Here is an 18,571-nt window from a genome sequence, read left to right on the forward strand (position 1 = left end):
TGGCTAGGCTTTTATTTTCAATAAAGCCATATTATTGTTCTGTTCAAATGAAAAACTTACTCTTATGTAGTGTCATACACTTCTTCATAGACCTAAATTTCCTTATGGTTTGATTTGCCAGATAAAACTTGATTTCACCTCTAAGAATGAGCATTTAAGTCTCCTTTCCGCCAAGATAAGGTTTATCAAATGGAAACCTCCCACGACTGACTATGTAAAGATCAATATTGATGGTTTGTTCTTGAATGAATCAGGCAAAGCATGCAGGTCTTGAGGGACTCTGTAGAGATGAATAAGGAAACATGTTATTTTGTTTTGTTGGCATTTGTGGATCCGTAAACTCTCTAGCGTCAGAAGCTTGGATCCACATCCTTTTGTTTTAATTCAGTTGGGTCCGTTCTTGCCACAATTCCCCAAGGAATTCTCTCATAAGATTGTGCCATGTGGCATTTAAATAATCCAATGGTTATCCAATTTAAACTAAATTTGACTTTTATTTAAACCCACCCATAAATTTGTATTTTATTTAAGCTCTAGTTTGTTGGGTAACCTTTGGATTACTTAAATGCCACATGGTACAATCCTATGAACGAATTACGATTGTGGTGGATTTGTAGGAAAAGAAAAGGGGGGGAAAAATTACGAGGATGTGGATCCCAGAAGCTTAGGCACCCTTAACATCCTCTGTAATTCCTTTCCACACTGGCAATTCAACTTAGGGGGAAAATTCTTAGTTTCATTGAATAGGATGGTTACTAAATGTGGCATTTAAGTAATTCAATGGTTATCTAATTTAAACTAAATTTAAATTTTATTTAAACCCTAGTTTGGTGGGTAACCTTTGGATTACTTAAATGTCACCTGGCACAATCCTATGACTTTGTTGCAGAGAATTGTAAGGAAATGAATTATAGAGGATGTGGATCCGTGTCTCACATTTTGTGGAAATTAATACCTCAAGTTTCTTATGCAAAGGTAAATTTTATATTCTTTTCTTTTATAAGAACTTTATTTATTCAAGAAAAGGAGAAATACTATAACTTGAATCCACATCCTCTATTTTTTTATTCAATACATCCTATTTACTTTGAAGGCTGTGAATGTGTAAATTGAGCAATATACCAATTTAGGGGTAAGCTTTAAAAATCCGAGTCTTTTGCTGGTGAGCTTATTTTGTCATGGGCTTATCAGATTTCACGCTCAAATATGCAGTTATTACCGTTAATACACAGTTATATAAAAGGCTCACATCTTCCGAAAACTTATCCAATAAATTCTCTACAAAGCGTCAACCAAGTTTCTTGCATTTCGATGATTCTACAGTTCATTCTGAGAAAACCTATAATTCTTTGTTTGATGGTGATGAACTGCTTCTATCTAATGCATCTCTTTGTTTATCATTACTAAGAGTGATCAAGTGAGAGAAAGAGAGATCGTTATTAGCTGCTAGCATTGGTTGAGATCGATAATGGGGGAAACAAAGCCAGAAGATGACGCTTCAAGTAAGGTGGAAAAGAAAGAAAAACACGAGGATGAAAAGAAGATCAAGGAAGAGGAGCCGGGAGAAGAGAAAACCAAGGATGATAAGAAGAAGAAAAAGAAGAAGGACAAGGATGGTGAGGTTCATGAGGAAGACAAAGAAGGTGGGAAGGATAAGGAGAAGAAGAAGAAGGTCAAGAACCCTGAAGATAAGAAGGACCCAACAAAGCTGAAGCAGAAGCTGGAGAAAATTGAAGCAAAGATTCAAGGATTGGCAGCAAAGAAAGAAGAGATCTTGAAATTGATAAAAGAGGCTGAACAAAATTCAGGGAACACTTCTGCTGCCGGAGATGCCACTGCTGCAACACCCAGCTCTTGATATGACCTCTTCTTGCTAATTAAGAAAGCAGATTGATCATGAGCATCAGGGCATGGTGTAACACGTAATTTTCTTTTTCTTTTTCCATTTTCTCCCCCCTGTTTTGTTGTTTATTAATTTTACATGGGAATTATGAACAATTATGATGTATATATTCGATTTTGGATGAAACCATCCAAAAAAGATGATACATATAACTTTCTTTTATTTGTTACAATTAATTCATTGAAACAATGAAAAATCAATACATACTCAAAAGGTAACGTGGTTAGCATCACTGAGTCCAACAGCTCAACTCCCAAACCCCACCCCAGAAAAGAAAAGAAAATAAAAATAATAAAAAAGTAAAATATACAAATTAAGAAAATGCTATAATGTTATGAACTTAAAATTGCATAGAAATATAAATAATGAAACAAACACCAACTATCCTAGGTATAAAATGGAAAAGAAACTTAGCAATAAAATAGGAAAAAAATAAAAATAAATTATCTCTTGCACAATAATAATTAGTTGATCGTGCTATTGATTAATTCAGAATTTACAAACTGAATTGTGAGGAATGAAACCTGGTTCGAGATTAAAGCCGATTGATTTAGTGAAAAATGCATGAAATCCATCTTGGATCAAACTTCATTCTACACAATTGTTATTATTTTTACCCGTGAATGAATCCTCTGAAGTCCTATTCAACCTCTTATAGCTTAGAAGTGCATTCAATCCATCACTACCATTAACAACACACGGTACAAAGAATAAAAAATGTATTGAGAGTGATATTGATAAGTATCAATGTCTGTTGAGTCGAGATCCTCTATTTTGATCGGTAGAGGATTGTGCTCCCCCTTACACCTTTTATAGTTTCATCATTCATTTAGAAAATGATCTATTTATAAATATTAATAAACTAGACCATAAGTAAATTTTCTTCTTAAATATGTGATGATAAGGGTGTAAACGAAGCACAATCTTCTGCCTGCTGATATAGTGGATTTCAATTTCTACATGCTTGACATGCGTTGAAGACTTGTACCACAGTGTAGAGAATATTCCAAATAAGAGAGTTTAGATCAATAAAAACTTGTTTATTTGTTGCCAACTCAAGGGGAATGACACATAACGCATTATGTGTAACGTGCATTATTATTTGGTTTCCACCTGAGAAAAAAAAGAAAAGAAAAATCATCTTTGGTCATGCCTTATTATAATAGAAAATAGGAACACCAAAATGATCTTTCTGTTCCGGTTCATCCTTGCTCTATCTGGCTCAACCGCCGAGTTAGATGCCCTCGAACAAGGCATCAGCCATTGCGGTTGAACCCCTTCCACCGTATCTCAAAGAGTGATGTCGTGGAAGATATCTTACATGTCTTCTCTTCCGGATGACACGTGGCACTTAGATAGGGCTATCGACTGCGGCGTAGCTAAGTACCAACACGCACCCTATCATAATCTTCAGGATTAAAATATCAGTGGAAGATTCCAATCCGTCGTATTTGCACCACATGATAATAAAAAAACTTTAAAAATAATAATTCCCCGTTGATACTGATGTTTCGGTAATACCGTTTCCGATAAGTTTTATCATCCCGAAATGATAAAATCGTTGATGCTGCAGACGAACGTGTCAGTGTGTCACACCTAATTGCTCTCCCATCTCCATCTGTTGCGCAACGATAAATCGACGGCTGTAATAGGGCTGCTCCTTGATACTTATTGTTCTGACGGTCCAGATTCTCCTTAGCGACAGACCAGCCCCTCCAGCATCCGGAACCAAACGCTGACGAAATTAGGATTTTGTTTTTTTTTTCGTTTTTTTTTCTTGGTTGGGACGAAACTAGGGTTTATTTATTCATTTCTCCCTTTCCATTCGAACAAAGGTCTTCTGTGTGTAATCTTCTGGTTTCGTTCTCACTGTTTCTCCATATTCCTAATTGTCGACCTCCATTTTCTTGGACGGCAAGATGGTGAAGGGACCAGGGCTTTACAGTGATATAGGCAAGAGGGCTAGAGGTGGATATTAATATGTTCTTCGCTGCTCTGATCTTTGCTTTTCTTTGCATTCCTTAAGGGTGAAATCTTTTTTTATTCCCTTTTTTTGTTGTTGTTTAGATCTTCTCTACAAAGACTACCACAGCGACCAGAAGTTCACTCTTACAACGTACACTGCGAATGGCGTTGTGAGTGTCCTAGCTATTCTTTTTTATTTTGTGTTGTTCCAGTTCAATTTTAGGTTAGCTAGGGTTTTACCATTTTATTAGACTTCTTATTTTCATGTTACTGTCGAATCGATCGTTGATGTTCACTTCGTTTACCGATTACTTCTTGAAAATTAAAGTCGGAAGTCGATATGGAGATTTGGAATTTTACTCTGAACTGCATTTCTGTATATCTAGTTTCCTTCCTTTTATCTACTGATGTTAATTGCTCTTTGCCAATTCCGTTTATTTTTATGAACTTTTGAATAATTTTGGGGGTTCTCTATTATCTTGCCATGACCACATAGTCGACTGTGGTCGTTACCTTTTCTCTTGCTATTGTATTTATTTCTTTTCCAATAACGCATAATTGACGATCATGAAAAATCTTGATGTGGTTGTTCATTCCTTCATGATTGTCTGACAAGATAATAGGTTGATTTGTTTGCACGGGAATTCAATCACATGTTTACTCTGCATTTGTTAGTCGTTACGATTGGCTGTTTAACTGTAGCAGCCGTCTTAAATGCATCTGGATCCGTGTCCTGGAACTTAAGAATGTTCAGTGTATTGGATAACATATTTTTCATTTATGCTGCGGTTTGCAGTTAGAAATCGGTAGGGCTATTTTTGCCTATACTAGGGCTCAAACCAGGAATTTTGGAGCCTATGATGTTGAATCAGTGTTGGATTGGGGAGACGGAAGCAGAATTTCACCCTGATGTTTACATAATGTATCTGCTTCAACGCTAATGGCTACAGTTTCTTATTGCATTTGTATAGTGGCAAAACGCTTTTAATCTGATCAACAAGGCTTTTCAAGGCAACTTGACTCTTAATTATTTATATGGTGTTTTGTCATTCCTTCTATTTAGTTTCTCAATGATGTTGTTGAGTTCATTAATCTACTGGTTCTCATTGTTGTCTTTTGCAGGCTCTTACTTCAACAGGTGTTAAGAAAGGTGATGTGTTTTTGGCTGATGTCGCCACACAAATTAAGAACAAGAACATCACAACTGACATCAAAGTGGACACGAACTCAAATGTAATTAGATGTCTAATTATACTAATTATTGAATTTTCTATCTCATTTTGAATGTTTTTTTGTGAGGTGTCTTGGCGAAAATTGGATACAGTTTCTTTTGTTAGGGGATATCTATTAGGTTGATTATGAATTTTTCAAGTTCTGATTATTGTTCTATGGTTGATGTCTATTGTGGACAAACTGTGTACACGTAAATATTCATTTACCTTATTTGGTTTGACTGCACTTCACTTCCAATCTGTAGAGTATTTGGCAAGCTGGTCAGGTCCAAGAGGTAGTAAGTCATTGTCTAGTAGTTGGGGTCGATTACCCTTGGTGTAGTAGTTTAATTTGATGGCTTTTTTGTTTTCATTTTGGGTTGACAGGCAGTTTAGGAAGAAATTTCTGCAGCATATGTTAGAAGCCACGTGAGCTAGTGTGAACTTGGAGTATGCATTTATAGTGCATTTAGATGTGATTTCTTTCTTCAGAAACATGGGTATTAAGCAGTAATGATGTAACCAGGTTGCAACAAGCATAGCATGAGTCTTTCATATGTCTTCCTTATGTGCACATTGACATGGGAAATCCTCCACTTGAGTGATGTTATCCACAGTTGTGTCATGTAGTATTGCAGAGAGGAAGCAGGGAACAAGCTTTCTTTGTCTGTGTGTTATGTTTCTTATATCCTCATATAGCTCGTACTTCCAGTTTGACACATGATTTCATGTAAATACAATAACAGTAGGTACTGTGTTTGGTTTCCCTCTCTTTTGTTTTTGTTTAATGCTGTGCTTAGTTTGTTGTTTTTTCTTTTTTTGCATGAATTTCGCAGCTTGTGACAACCATTACTGTTGACGAACCTGCTCCTGGGGTGAAGACAATCTTTAGCTTCATCGTTCCTGATCAAAGGTCCGGCAAGGTTAGAGATCCACGTTCCTTTTTTCTTACCACTGAGTTGTACTGGGGATTTTGCCAATATTTGCCTATTACTTAGTTTCCATAGCCTGCGATAAACTTTTTTTAATCATAGCCGCTTTGAAATTATTCATGCAACATGTATCTTGGATTGAGAACATTTTGATGAGAGATTGTTTGTTTTGCAATTGTAATTTCTTGCATATGAAGCTTCTGATGTTATTCACTGCTGGAATTGGTCATTATTTATAAAGCTTAGCTGTCAAGGCATTGCCTTAGGTTGCCGCCTTGAGGTCCTTGACAACTAAGGTATAAAAGATTATATGTCCATGGATTCTTAGTGATGGCAGTTGTTTTCAAAAACCAATTTAGACGTCTGTAGTCTTTTGAAGTCTTATTTTGTTGATTGTATATGAAGGTATCATAAATCTGCTAATTTTAGTTGTGTTTGTTTATGTGGGTTATGTTGATTGTTGAATATTTGGGTGCTTGTCACAGTTGGAACTCCAATACTTGCATGACTACACCGGTATCACCTCGAACATAGGGTTGACTGCAAACCCCATTGTAAACTTTTCTGGTGTAGTCGGAAATAGCACTGTTGCTGTTGGGACTGAGATCTCCTTTGACACTGCTTCTGGGAACTTCACCAAATACAATTCTGCCTTGAGTTTCACGAATGCTGATCTCATTGCTTCCCTGCACCTGTGAGTATCTTTATTGTCTTCTTTGCTGCTTTTCGTGTCATGTGTAAGACTTCCATCAGATAATAAGAGGAGTTTGAGCGAAAAGATTGCGCTGAGGCATCGTGGTAAATCATTGTTTGTTAATGTTGTTTGTATATTTTTCTTTCCCAGGAACGACAAAGGTGACAACTTAGTTGGTTCATACTACCACATTGTGAGCCCCTTGACAAACACAGCTGTTGGTGCTGAGCTGAGTCATAGTTTCTCAAACAATGAAAACACCTTGACTATTGGAACCCAGCATGCGCTAGATCCATTGACTGCAGTGAAGGCTCGAATCAACAACTCTGGAAAGGTCAATGCCCTTATCCAGCATGAATGGCGGCCTAAGTCCCTATTCACCATTTCAGGAGAAGTGGACGCCAAGGCCATTGAAAAAAGTGCAAAGATTGGCCTGGCTTTAGCTCTAAAGCCCTAAACCATTTCAGGGTTGGGGACATCTGTTGAAGAAGGAAGCAGAGAAAGTATGTGGTTATAGGAGTGGCAAGAAGTATGCTCTCATCTCGGTGTGGAGGGCAATAAGGTGAGCCATGTTACTGTCGTCAACTGATGTTTCCCTTATTTCTCAATATATCGGGAATGTGGAAAATAATTGTAGCTGGCAGCGTGGACCAGAGTCAAAAACGTTAAATTTTCTTTGTTCCTGCTTGTAGGACAAAAATACGGTTAAGCGGTGGTTTTACAATGTTTCAATTCTTTTGTTGCTGTTTGTGTTCTTACAAAAACTTTTCGGTAATCTAGTGAAATGTGAACTGTTCTTTACCCAAAAAAATGAAAAACTGGTCTTTGTTATGGTTCGCATGAGAAGGGATTGCACTTCTCCCCTTCTGAGTCGTGTCCCACTAAGGAAGGCTGAAGAGACCTCTTATGTCTTTTCAGACTTTTTTTCTTCCTATTTGGTTGTAATGCACAGACGAGTGGTGCTTATACCAGATGCGTAGCTTTAAGCCTTTAACAAACAATATGCCTTTCAAGTACCCCAGGTCTGCCACCCTCTTGGGTGCATCATCCGAATTCTTCAGTCTATTTAAGATTTTAATTTACGATTTATAATTTAATTATTTGGTTGCAAATTATGTTTACGTTGTAACTTAGTGATTCTGTTGTCGTTTTCATGAATTGTAATCATTTGCTTGGAAACCCTAAAAGAGTATCTTAGATGAACAATTGATGTAATACTGGAAAGTACGACGCAACCCTAGTACATGAATGTATGGCCAAATTGGCAAATTGCATGTAAAGTGTGATACCTGATCACCCAATTTCGAAGGTGACAGTAGGTTTGAGAAGAAAAGAAAAAAAGAAAAGAAAAAAAAGAAAGGGTAACAGACTTGTTTACCAAAAAAAAAAAAAGAGGGAAACAGACTTTAATAATCATAGTGAAAATTAAGCGTGTTAAATTATTGAGCAAGTGAATTTTTTCCCACGATTTCAATTCTCAGTTTTCAAACATAAGCGCTGAAAGTACTAAAAACTCAAGGTAAAAAAATCTAGATGGATGACTTGTTTTCAAACGTTTCATATTCATTTACTTTCAAGCAGGGCTAAACACTGGTTAAACACCAAACAATCACAGGACGTGTAATTCTATTGATTTAGGGCTTTAACAAATAAGTATCGATGTCCCAACATCACTTCAATACCAAATTAAGCAAATATACGAGCAAGAGAAAATATTGGGAACTAAACAAACCATTCATAAGGTGGCAAACGGTCATGAGAGATTTTTGCTTTGGTGAATAAGTTCATGACATATTTACATCCAAACATTGCAAGTATCATAACTAGTGATGAGTTGCGCTTCCCTGAAGCAGTCCATCTCGAATTTGGGTTGCAACATCACGAACAGCACCAGGTCCGTGAGGGATAAAAATAGCAGATGATTTGGATGCAGCGCCAATTTCCTTCATGGTGTCAAAATACTGAGTGACAAGGACCATGTCCATTACGTCTTTTGCAGTGGTCCCTGGAACATTGACTGAGAAACCTAATACACTGTCTCTCAAACCATCCACGATAGCCTGGCGCTGACGAGCAATACCCATCCCTGACAAGTATTTTGATTCAGCCTCTCCCTCAGCACGCTTAATTTGAAGAATCTTCTCAGCTTCTGCCTTCTCATTTGCTGCCACCCTTAGCCTTGCAGCTGAACAAAAAATTGATGCTCAGAAAATTATCATTATCAATATCAAACCAAACCCCCCCCCCCCTCTTTGGCCAAATTGATCCTACCTATTGATCTATGGATTCATGCAAAATATTAAAGGTATGCCATTGTTGCTCTACTATTCACACCACCAAACAGAAGTATCACTTCAAAAGGCTAATTGAAAGTATCACCTATCAAACGAATCCAAGTTTACAAAGCTAAGTTTGCCATCTCTGTGTATTGATAGTTTACCACTACTCAGCAAGGAAATTTCATCAAAACTGAATTTTGCCACATGGCATTACCAAAATCTCACATGTTGATTTTCTACTTTAAATGTTCAATTAGATGATGGTTGGTATTATGAGGCTGTCCCATCTACACTGAGGGGTATAGTTTTGGTTGACCACATATGTGGGCCTATGACTAACCTAGGAGGTCTCTACTGCTATATATCTAGGTTGGCTAGATGAATCCTTAAATGTAGTTGCTTATCAGCAGGCCAAGAAGATTTCATTAAATTCTTTATTCCTCTCTCTCCATGCAAGTGCAGCATCAAAAGGAAGACAGTTGGGTTACAACACGTGCACAAACCACAACTAGGATTGTCGCATACATTCAAACAAAACTATCAATAAGATCAGCCAAGATAAAAGGTAATTACCAGCATTGATTTCATTCATTGCCCGCTTCACATGCTCATCAGGCTCTATATCAACAATAAGAGTTTGCACGATCTCGTACCCATAAGCTGACATAGCCTGGGAACCGTAAAGGAAAATTTTAGCTTCCAGAGTGAAATAAAGGGTAGCAAAACAAAAACTCTTTTCCATAATAGAGGACTGACTCATGGGTATCCCTTCCCACAACCAGATACTCATTCACATTCTCCTATTTTAAACTTTGTTTCTCTAACAAGTAACTCACCTTTTCAAGCTCATCTTCTACAGCTTTTGCAATTTCATTCTTTTGCTCAAAAGCATCATCTAGGTTCAGCTTAGGAACGCTTGCTCTGATTACTGAAAAGGGTAATATTAGTAAAAAATGATCAGTCAAGGTACAGATACAGATGCAATACTTTTTTCTAGTATATACTTCATACCATCAAAAACATAGGCCTGGATTTGGCTTCTGGTATTGCTTAATTTATAGAAAGCATCATTGGCTTTATCAGCCAAGGCACGGTATTGCACAGATGCAACAACATTGACAAAAACATTGTCCTGCAGAATGACCAACAAGAATAAAGATCAACTCATTGATTGGAAAAAGAGGGGAGAAAAAAATAAGAAATAAATAAAAAAAAATCAACACTCAGTCATTGTTAGTGAGAAACTAAATCCATCATATCATTTATCTGTTTGCATCATTAGGGTTTTGTTAAATTCAGTAAGAAAGAAATATCTAGCAATACTATAAGTAGGGTTTTGGATAGCGCTAGCATGGAATATTTGTTGCTTTCCATGATGTTCTAGTAAATGATGTTTTGAAGCAACTAAGCAAGGCTTGGATGAAAATGTTTGTGACGGACATGTAACCATCTGTAACAGGGAATTAAAAACTACAATCTGCAACATAGGAGTCAGCACTAGGTGAAGTATCTTAGATGCTTCAGACGTGATAGTCAGATGTGTAGAGTAAACTCATTTGAACCAAGAATTATCTTCGGAACCACATAGAGGTTGTCACCTATATATATGGTGTGACTATGTGCAGGTGTAGAAACAGAGCAGAAATGTGGCACAAGCATTACTGAATAGAGCTTTTGGATGGACATACATGACTTAGTAAACGAATGAAGTTAAAAAATGAATAAGGGAATCGGAAAGAAAAAAAACCTTCGTCTTGGTCTCACAACGGACGTCCAACTGCTGCAACCTAAGGGAGAGATGCCCAGCTACCTGGCTCCCCAGGATCCAAGGCATGCAATGGCATCCTGGCTCAAGCACATCATCATACTTCCCAAATGTCTCCTTGATAGCTACTGTGGATTGATCAACTTGAACGCAGCAGAAAAGGTTGCCCATGCTCCCTGGTTTCAAACCATCAACAAGATGTTTATATTAGCAATTTTCATGTCATGGAAAAATCTGTATGAGAATCTCATGCTTTCAAACCTAATAATTTAGTTCATCTAGTAGCAGCATATTCTATCTCATGGAAATTCAACCAGCAAGACCACTCATCTAAGCTGATGATCCTTATAAAGAAGATATTGGTTTATCCTTCATAGGATCCCAATTGGAAGAGTCAGGAAACACTGAGGGACATAATTCTTAGCAGTGAATGAGATTATCAACAACCATAATGCATATTAGAGAAGACTATCAAATTTGTAGCTGGTACAAACTAAGAGTGCAGATATCCCAAAATTCAAGCGCAGGCAAGACAAAACAAATGTTGACCATAAATTTCTCTCCTAACAGAATGAAGCTTTCGTTTCTATGCCTAGCAACTCAAATGCATCTCAGAAAATAATGTAAGAAAAAACAGAGGAAAATATAACTTATTCAAAAAAATACAAAGCACACGAACAATCTCTTTTTATAAGTTTTTAGGCAGGCCCCAAAGCTACAGTAGTTGGAAAACTACTCAAACAGACATGTATTGGCAGCAAGATAGGTATTTTTTTTTTAAGTACCAAAAACAAGCAGCAGCAGCCATGCGAGAAAAGTAGCTCACAGTTCTGCTTTGAGCTGCTTTTGGTTCAAATCTGATGTCCTGTAATTCAGGATTTGGTTCCCCACAAGAACCTGATTGTGATGGTTTAGGTCTTTATAAGCCCTTTATCTGAGTGAAAATCTATTGGATGGTGTACAGATTAAATGAAACCTTTCTCACTGTCCAACAGTTGGGGAGCTCTCATTCAGCTTTGCTTGCTAATTTGTTTCATAATCTATTAAGGGAAATTCCTGTTGCCAAGTTAAAGTATCCTAGTAGTTTCAATTTAGAGATGTACAGGCCCAGAGCCTCCCCACAGTTTTTATATTGGATTAAGTTTGACATTGCTGCCTAAATATTTTATGAGATTCAGAATGGTGCCATGTGATGCAGTATTCCTTGGTGAGTTGATGAGAATGGTTGAGTATCGGTTTAGTTCCAAGTGAGAAGGTTGGTTCATTTCACTTATCTTTTCTATTAACCTCCTCGTTATCCACCATCAAACCAGGTTGGTATTCTCGGTTCTTGATCTGTTCTTGTGCATGCTAGCTTGCTGGAATTTTAGTTTTTCTTAAAATTCTAGTATGAGGTTTCAAATTCTACCTAATTTTTAGCATGCAGGAATTTTCAGAATTTTTTCAGAGACTATGGTGTGGAAGCAGTTGCTACCAACTCGTAGTATGAGAAGCCTTTAATCCACAAGCCCATCCCAACTAAATGAAAAAAATAAAAGACTTCAAGTATCTTGAAACTCAGATCACATATGCAACCAAAAACATCATTGATCCAAAAATGAAAAGCACATGAAAGGGGGAAACAAACTTATAATATGCCATTGCCACCCCTCAGCTATTATGGAACTATGATATGGAAGCAGTTGCTACCAGCTCACAGCATCAGAAGCTTTGAATCCATGCTCCCACCCCCAATAAATAAATAAATAAAAGACTACAAATTTCTTGAAATTCCCATTGGAACAATAACTGATTCATTTATCACAACATCCTCCACCCCTTCTTTCCACTAAACAATTCAAGAGAGGCAGCACCTCTGAACGGTGACAAGGTGGATCCCCTGAATGTATGGTGGCAGGGGGTCGGGGTGGAGGGTTATCCTCCCTTGGAGGTAGAGGAGTCGGACTCCTCCTCTCACCCCTCAGAGAAAGGAAAAGTTTCAGCTGCAACCCTGGAGTTGATTGCCTCCACACAACTCTGCCTTGTTCCAACTTAATGGGCTCAGCAACATGGATCCTAGTAGAGATAGAAAATTAAAATAGTTGAGGGAAGGAGTAGCCGACAATGACACAAACTCTAGATCGAAAGTTCCCCTTCTTAATTGCCCAACATACGGAGCTGAATACCACAAATTTCAAATTCGAGTCAGATAAAGCAAGGCAAATTATGTCAAACACAAATACATGATGAACTTAAGACGAGAACCAATTTCCCAACGATATGCAATTCAACTAAAGATCACAACAAATATGAGGCAGAGCAACTTAACTAATCTTTAGTACCTGGGAAATTAGAAAGTCGAAAGAAAAAGAAATGATGTTCAGTAAAGGTGTCAACTACAGAAGTAACAGGAGACAAACCAACTTACCCCTGACCAATCAAACAAACGGAATTTCTAAGGGGCGAAGAGAAAAACTGAACGCCAACAATAATGCAGGAACAGATATCAAGTCTGACAAATAGATTCACGTTTATATAGCTCAACAACCATAACAGAGGATAAAGATAGAAGAAATTTCGAAGACATTGAAAATCATTAAGATAACAAAAAATATATATATTAAATTCCAAAATTGAGTAGATATTCACAATGTCAACTATATCAGATAAAACCCAGAAAGAATCCGCCGTCAGATATAGGAATTGAACATAAAAAAATGAAATGAAATTAAAGACCCGCATAAAATTCCCATATACGGATAGAATTGGTGAAATGAATCAAGAAAAATCGCCCAAATCAGAAAAACAGAGAAGCTTACGGGAGACGAAAGTAGACGCACGTAGTTTCTGTGAAACTTCAAATATCCACCTCGTCGAGATATTTTCTCCTCGTTTTTTCTCCCTACGTTTCCCTCTACAATAGCATCATACGAGAAATCTGCAGGCGAAAGTTGAGGTGAGGCACACACTTTTGATTTTTCAACTCCGCGTAAACAATAATATCTCGATCGAAAGATGCCCTGTTTGACGCATTCCACAAATTGAAAAAAAAAAAAGATATTTTGGATTGCTTGGAATTGTTGGACTTCCCAGTTCCCATTCGGGTCAAGGAAATAAGAACGATATTCTTCGATAAAGAAAAGGGTTACAAAAAAAAGCCTGCGATTAAAAGATGTTCCACCCATCCATTGATAGAGATAGGTAACGGTGGTGGGACCACTTTTCTTAGGTATAGAAGGTTGCAGTTTCCATGAAAATGCAGAAAATTTTCAACTCTCATAATTAGAATATTTAATAAATTAATTAAAATATAATTTTAACACAATTAATTGTTGAGTTAGAATTTTATTTGAGAGATAACTCAATTGAAAGGGAATTCATACTTAACTAAGAGGTTTATATTAATATTATTTAAATTTGAATTACAACTTGTTTACAATCAAACTCTATAACTTGTGAACAATTTAACCATAACTTAAAATTTTCTTGATCAGAGATAAGATCGATGATAAAGTTATTTACAGTAGATTTGAATTCAGAAGCTTATCCTTTACCTTTTTTCATCGCATGTTACTTGCTAGGAATACTTGAAAATAACACGTCAATTAACATTTAGGTTCTTGAAGTCTTAGTTAATTGGAAGTTTACTTTTCTAAAGAGCCTACCCAAATATTTTTTATGTGAGAACAACCTCTTGCGTGATTGTCTGTAGAAACAATATGACTACTCCTTTCAGGTGAATTTTTAGAATTTTGTGTCAAAATGCATGGTTAGGATAGGACAAGTTTGAGAAAAATTGACCATACAAAAATTTGGAAAAAATGATTAGGCAAAGAAGATATTGAAACTGAGAGAGAATTTTTTTTTTTTTACCTATTATTTCAAAGGTTTCAAAAATATACTTAACACAACACCAAATTCTGGATGCTGTGATTTTGACCGAAATTGCTTCAATCATGCATATTTAATGTGCATGAGTCATGCAGATTTAATGTGCATAACGGTTCAGCAAAATTTCGGTTGAGATTGAAATCCGCCCGTTAGAATATCAATGGTAGGGTTCGAAATCTCGACAAGATCTCAATCCGAAGGACTAAAATGTACTTACTGCATAACAATCATGTGCATAACTAAAGCATGGTCCGATTTTGACCATATAGACAATAGGAAATTGTTTAGATTAGTTTATTTTTATTTTTTCAAGGGGATTCAAGCATATAGACCACCACCTTATAAATGCGAGATCAACACTTGAAAATCTCTTTGGCGTTTGAAATCCTCTTCCCCAGCATCCCCAAAAAAAGAAGAAAAAACCCCAGTTATCCCCTGAAATTTAGTGTATGATATCATGTAGCATGCCAAAAGACGGCTTTAATTTCCACCTATCTGTGTGGAAATGCACAGATATCAAGGCTAACCAAATAATCGTATGATAGGTACATAACAGCAGAAGATAAAGTTTCAGATTCCTGGCAATATTAGAGCTCAAATATATGATTGTGGTCCTCTCCATATATACCACAATATAAAGCTTTTGATCATGTACATATAAACATACGGTTAATATAATGAAAATTCTAAGATGCACATCATTCCACCAAGAAATACAGACTGGTCTTGCTGATCAGCTCGGATTGGCTTCCATATTTGCATATATTTACATGTAATAGCAATATACACCACCATGCAACTAGCCTACAACCTAGATATCTATCTATACTGGCAATAATCTCTAGAAAACTATCCATTCCGGCAAAAACCATAGATCTTACAGCTGAGTCCTGAAGGAAGAAGACCTTCTTCCTGCTAGCTAATCTGTGAGGCAATGTCCTTCACGGCTTCAGGCTCATGTGGGATGAAAACTGAAGATGACTTTGATGATGCTTCGATCTCTTTCATCGTATCAAAGTACTGGGTTACTAGAACCATGTCCATCACATCCTTCGCTGTTGTTCCTGGCACATTCATAGAGAATGCCAATACCATGTCCCTCAATCCATCTACAATGGCCAGCCTTGTCGAGCTATACCAAGTCCTGCCAGATGTTTGGACTCTGCATCTCCCTCAGTTCGCTTGATCTGTAATAATATTTTCTCTGCTTCAGCCTTCTCATTTGCAGCCAGTCTCAATCTGGCCGGTGTTGTGGCGTTCACAGACAAATCACCCCCACAAGCAACAACTATAGGATAATCAGTGCTTGCATGAGTGATTCAGCTGACCAATTCCGCGAAAAAAGAAATAGTGAATTCATAATTTCATTTCACATATCCAGTGTATCTTCATAAATAACCCAGGTTGTGGTCTTTCATCCTACAGAGCTGCATCTGTCAGCAAACATGCCAACCCTCAACCCTCAACCCTCAAATAATTACCTGCATTTATTTCATTCATTGCTCTCTTTACATGCTCATCAGGTTCAATATCCACAATAAGTGTCTGGACAATCTCATAACCATATGCGGACAAGAAAGGTGGCAGCATTCGAGCTTCCAATCTCAAATTATCATCCAATATTTCTATATAAAAAAAAAATTGTCATCCATTATAATGAGCAATTGAATAGAATTCTATTGAGACTTCAATGACATGATAATAAGCTATAAACTTTTATAGATCATCACTTATCTTTCAAATATCATAAATACCAACACATAATACAAATATAAGAATTATAAAATGACCAGATCTTCAAATGCTTCTCAAGCTTGCTTCTTTGTCCAAACAATTCCATTTTCATTTATCCAGTGACAGACTTCAATTAGACCTGGGCCAAAACCCAACACTTTAAAAGCAAGATGATTCAGGTTCCAAGTTGATGTGTCATAGTGGCATGCCATGATTGCATGATTTACTTTCTTTGAAGCATGTAGATCAACGGCATATATTTTTACTTTTTGAAATATATGGCAATAATAGACTTGAAATGGGAATGGCATACTATGACATATAACTGGTGGTCGAGAGAGGTTTCCATATACAAGTTTCACAACTCCGATTTTGACATTCTCGTAAGATCCTTCTATGCTTTTAGTACTCCATGTCTGGACATGGTGACCTAATTTCTCAACAACAAAATCAATGAGATCTTCAGCAGAAGTCACACAAGAATTCAGCTCACCTCGAATGGGGCTTTTCTCACATACCTTTAGGGTGTTTTCAATATACTCATTCATGTTTGATTCATTTTAAACACCAAAAAGCCTTTTCAATTCCTTAACACGGGCAAAGGAAAATGGGATTTTTGATGCCAAAAGTTGTGGCAAGAATGATTTGTATGACATGGGGTCCCTTAGATCAGGTACAGGTATCAAACCTCCCTCCTTCACCATAGATTTTCGAAAATATCGCAAACCCCCTTGATTGGCAACCGAAAAAGGTATTTCCTTTGAAATCCCTGCGTATTTCACTTTGTCAGAGTTCCATTGGGCAATTGGTGGCATTGTAGTGTCATTTGTTGTCTCCTTTACCAATGCATTTGTAGAACAAGCAACATTAGCTTGCGTACAAAACAAACGTAAGTGGAAGGCCAATTGATTTTCCTCTATAAGTTTGCTAAACATCATTGTCTGATGGATACTTAACGGAGAGCTCTTTGCAGCCAGCCAATATGGAGGGTGTGGAAGACCAATATGTTCTTCCCAGTATTGCGATAAGGCATTTTCAGCTTGAAAACCCTACAAATTCATTTGGGAAGATATAACCACATAAGAAAGACAACAAACAAGAACTATCCATTAAAAATGAATGGGCATTAGAAAGGCATCATTTTTCTTACACTGAAGTATGCTCCTGTTAGAAGTCCAAGCAACAAAATGAAATGCACCATGGTAAAACTCAAATGAAAAAATGAATTGAATTGAGACTATGCCTTCCACATCAATTGCATAGAAAGGCAGGCGTGTTTGGATTTATATTGGGAAAAAAGTTTATAACCCCAAGAAGTAAAGAAGAGTTAAACCTACGAAAGCCAAAAATTTCTTGTTTTGACCACTGTTCTGGAAAATACCAACTGCCCTCTAACCTCAAGGGTTTTATACTAGGTCATGCTCGTAAGTCTGTTTTTTCGTACAAGTATTTGCCATCCTAATGATAGTGGCAAGTAACAGTCAGAAAAGAAAAATCACCAGTAGTTGTAGAAAAGGGTATGAACCTGCCTCATTCAAAAGGCTATAGATTATAGATATTTTAAGCCTTCTCAACCACCAATCAGCATTTTACCTGTTAGGAATTCCTAAAGATAAAACAACAATGACTTTAGGTTCTTGAAGCCTTATCTAATTAAAAAGGTTTTTTTTTTTTGGGGAACCTAGGCCACATATTTTATGTTGGAACAACATCTCATGTGATTGTGTATAAGAACAATTCAACTGCCCCTTCTGGGTCGAGTTTTGAGACTTTCAAGTCAAAATGCATGGCCCAGCTGGGAAATGTTTGAGAGGAGGAAAAGTTCCAAAATTTAACGATGCAAAAAATTGGAAAGAATGATTAGACCAAAAAGATTGTGAGTTTATGATCAACTGGAAGAGTGTAGCAGACTTTTGGCAGTAAATGTTTTAAGACATGTTCAATAAATAGAAAGTGTTTTTTTTTACTTCAAGGTCTCAAAAATGTACCTGAAACAACACCAAATTTTGGATAATATTGTGATTTTGATCATATTAGCCTTAACACTAATTTCTTCTAGTATAATCTTTTGAATAACAGCTGTCACTTAATTTTCAAAATTTACTGTACTGTATCTTAATTAAAACTTGACAATTAAACAGACTCAGTTGATAAAGATCAAGAGGTCAAGACTTTGAATCTACTTAGGCTCCCCCCACCCCAAAAAAACAAAAAAAAA

At 36.8% G+C, this 18,571-nt stretch overlaps 2 protein-coding genes and 1 pseudogene across 4 annotated transcripts; 1 reads left to right on the forward strand and 2 right to left on the reverse strand.

Moving 5' to 3' along the window:
* Positions 1-3,693: 3,693 nt before the first annotated feature.
* Positions 3,694-7,437, forward strand: LOC149020376 (mitochondrial outer membrane protein porin of 36 kDa-like). Its single transcript, XM_089148486.1, has 6 exons — positions 3,694-3,871; positions 3,971-4,038; positions 4,991-5,101; positions 5,916-6,002; positions 6,497-6,705; positions 6,856-7,437. The coding sequence occupies exons 1-6, from the start codon at positions 3,823-3,825 to the stop codon at positions 7,160-7,162; spliced, it is 831 nt and encodes a 276-aa protein (XP_089004612.1). The 5' UTR covers positions 3,694-3,822; the 3' UTR covers positions 7,163-7,437.
* Positions 7,438-8,247: 810 nt separating this feature from the next.
* On the reverse strand, positions 8,248-13,862 carry LOC149020377 (hypersensitive-induced reaction 1 protein). 3 transcript variants are annotated; one of them, XM_089148490.1, is made up of 6 exons: positions 13,569-13,862; positions 10,732-10,925; positions 9,996-10,116; positions 9,821-9,912; positions 9,558-9,654; positions 8,248-8,890 (listed from the first exon to the last, which is right to left on the reverse strand). In XM_089148490.1, exons 2-6 carry the CDS (start codon positions 10,918-10,920, stop codon positions 8,529-8,531), a joined length of 861 nt encoding a protein of 286 aa, XP_089004616.1. In that variant the 5' UTR covers positions 10,921-10,925; positions 13,569-13,862; the 3' UTR covers positions 8,248-8,528. The 3 variants fall into 3 exon arrangements, with proteins under 3 accessions (XP_089004616.1, XP_089004613.1, XP_089004614.1); XM_089148487.1 differs by having other exon boundaries at positions 13,548-13,862; XM_089148488.1 differs by lacking the exon at positions 13,569-13,862 and adding an exon at positions 13,157-13,522.
* Positions 13,863-15,534: 1,672 nt separating this feature from the next.
* LOC149020378 (hypersensitive-induced response protein 1 pseudogene) lies at positions 15,535-16,901 on the reverse strand (annotated as a pseudogene).
* Between the last annotated feature and the right edge of the window lie 1,670 nt (positions 16,902-18,571).

Source organism: Hakea prostrata, chromosome 3, assembly GCF_041222555.1.
Source record: "Hakea prostrata isolate BN-2017 chromosome 3, UWA_Hpros_2, whole genome shotgun sequence".
NCBI lineage: Eukaryota > Viridiplantae > Streptophyta > Magnoliopsida > Proteales > Proteaceae > Hakea > Hakea prostrata.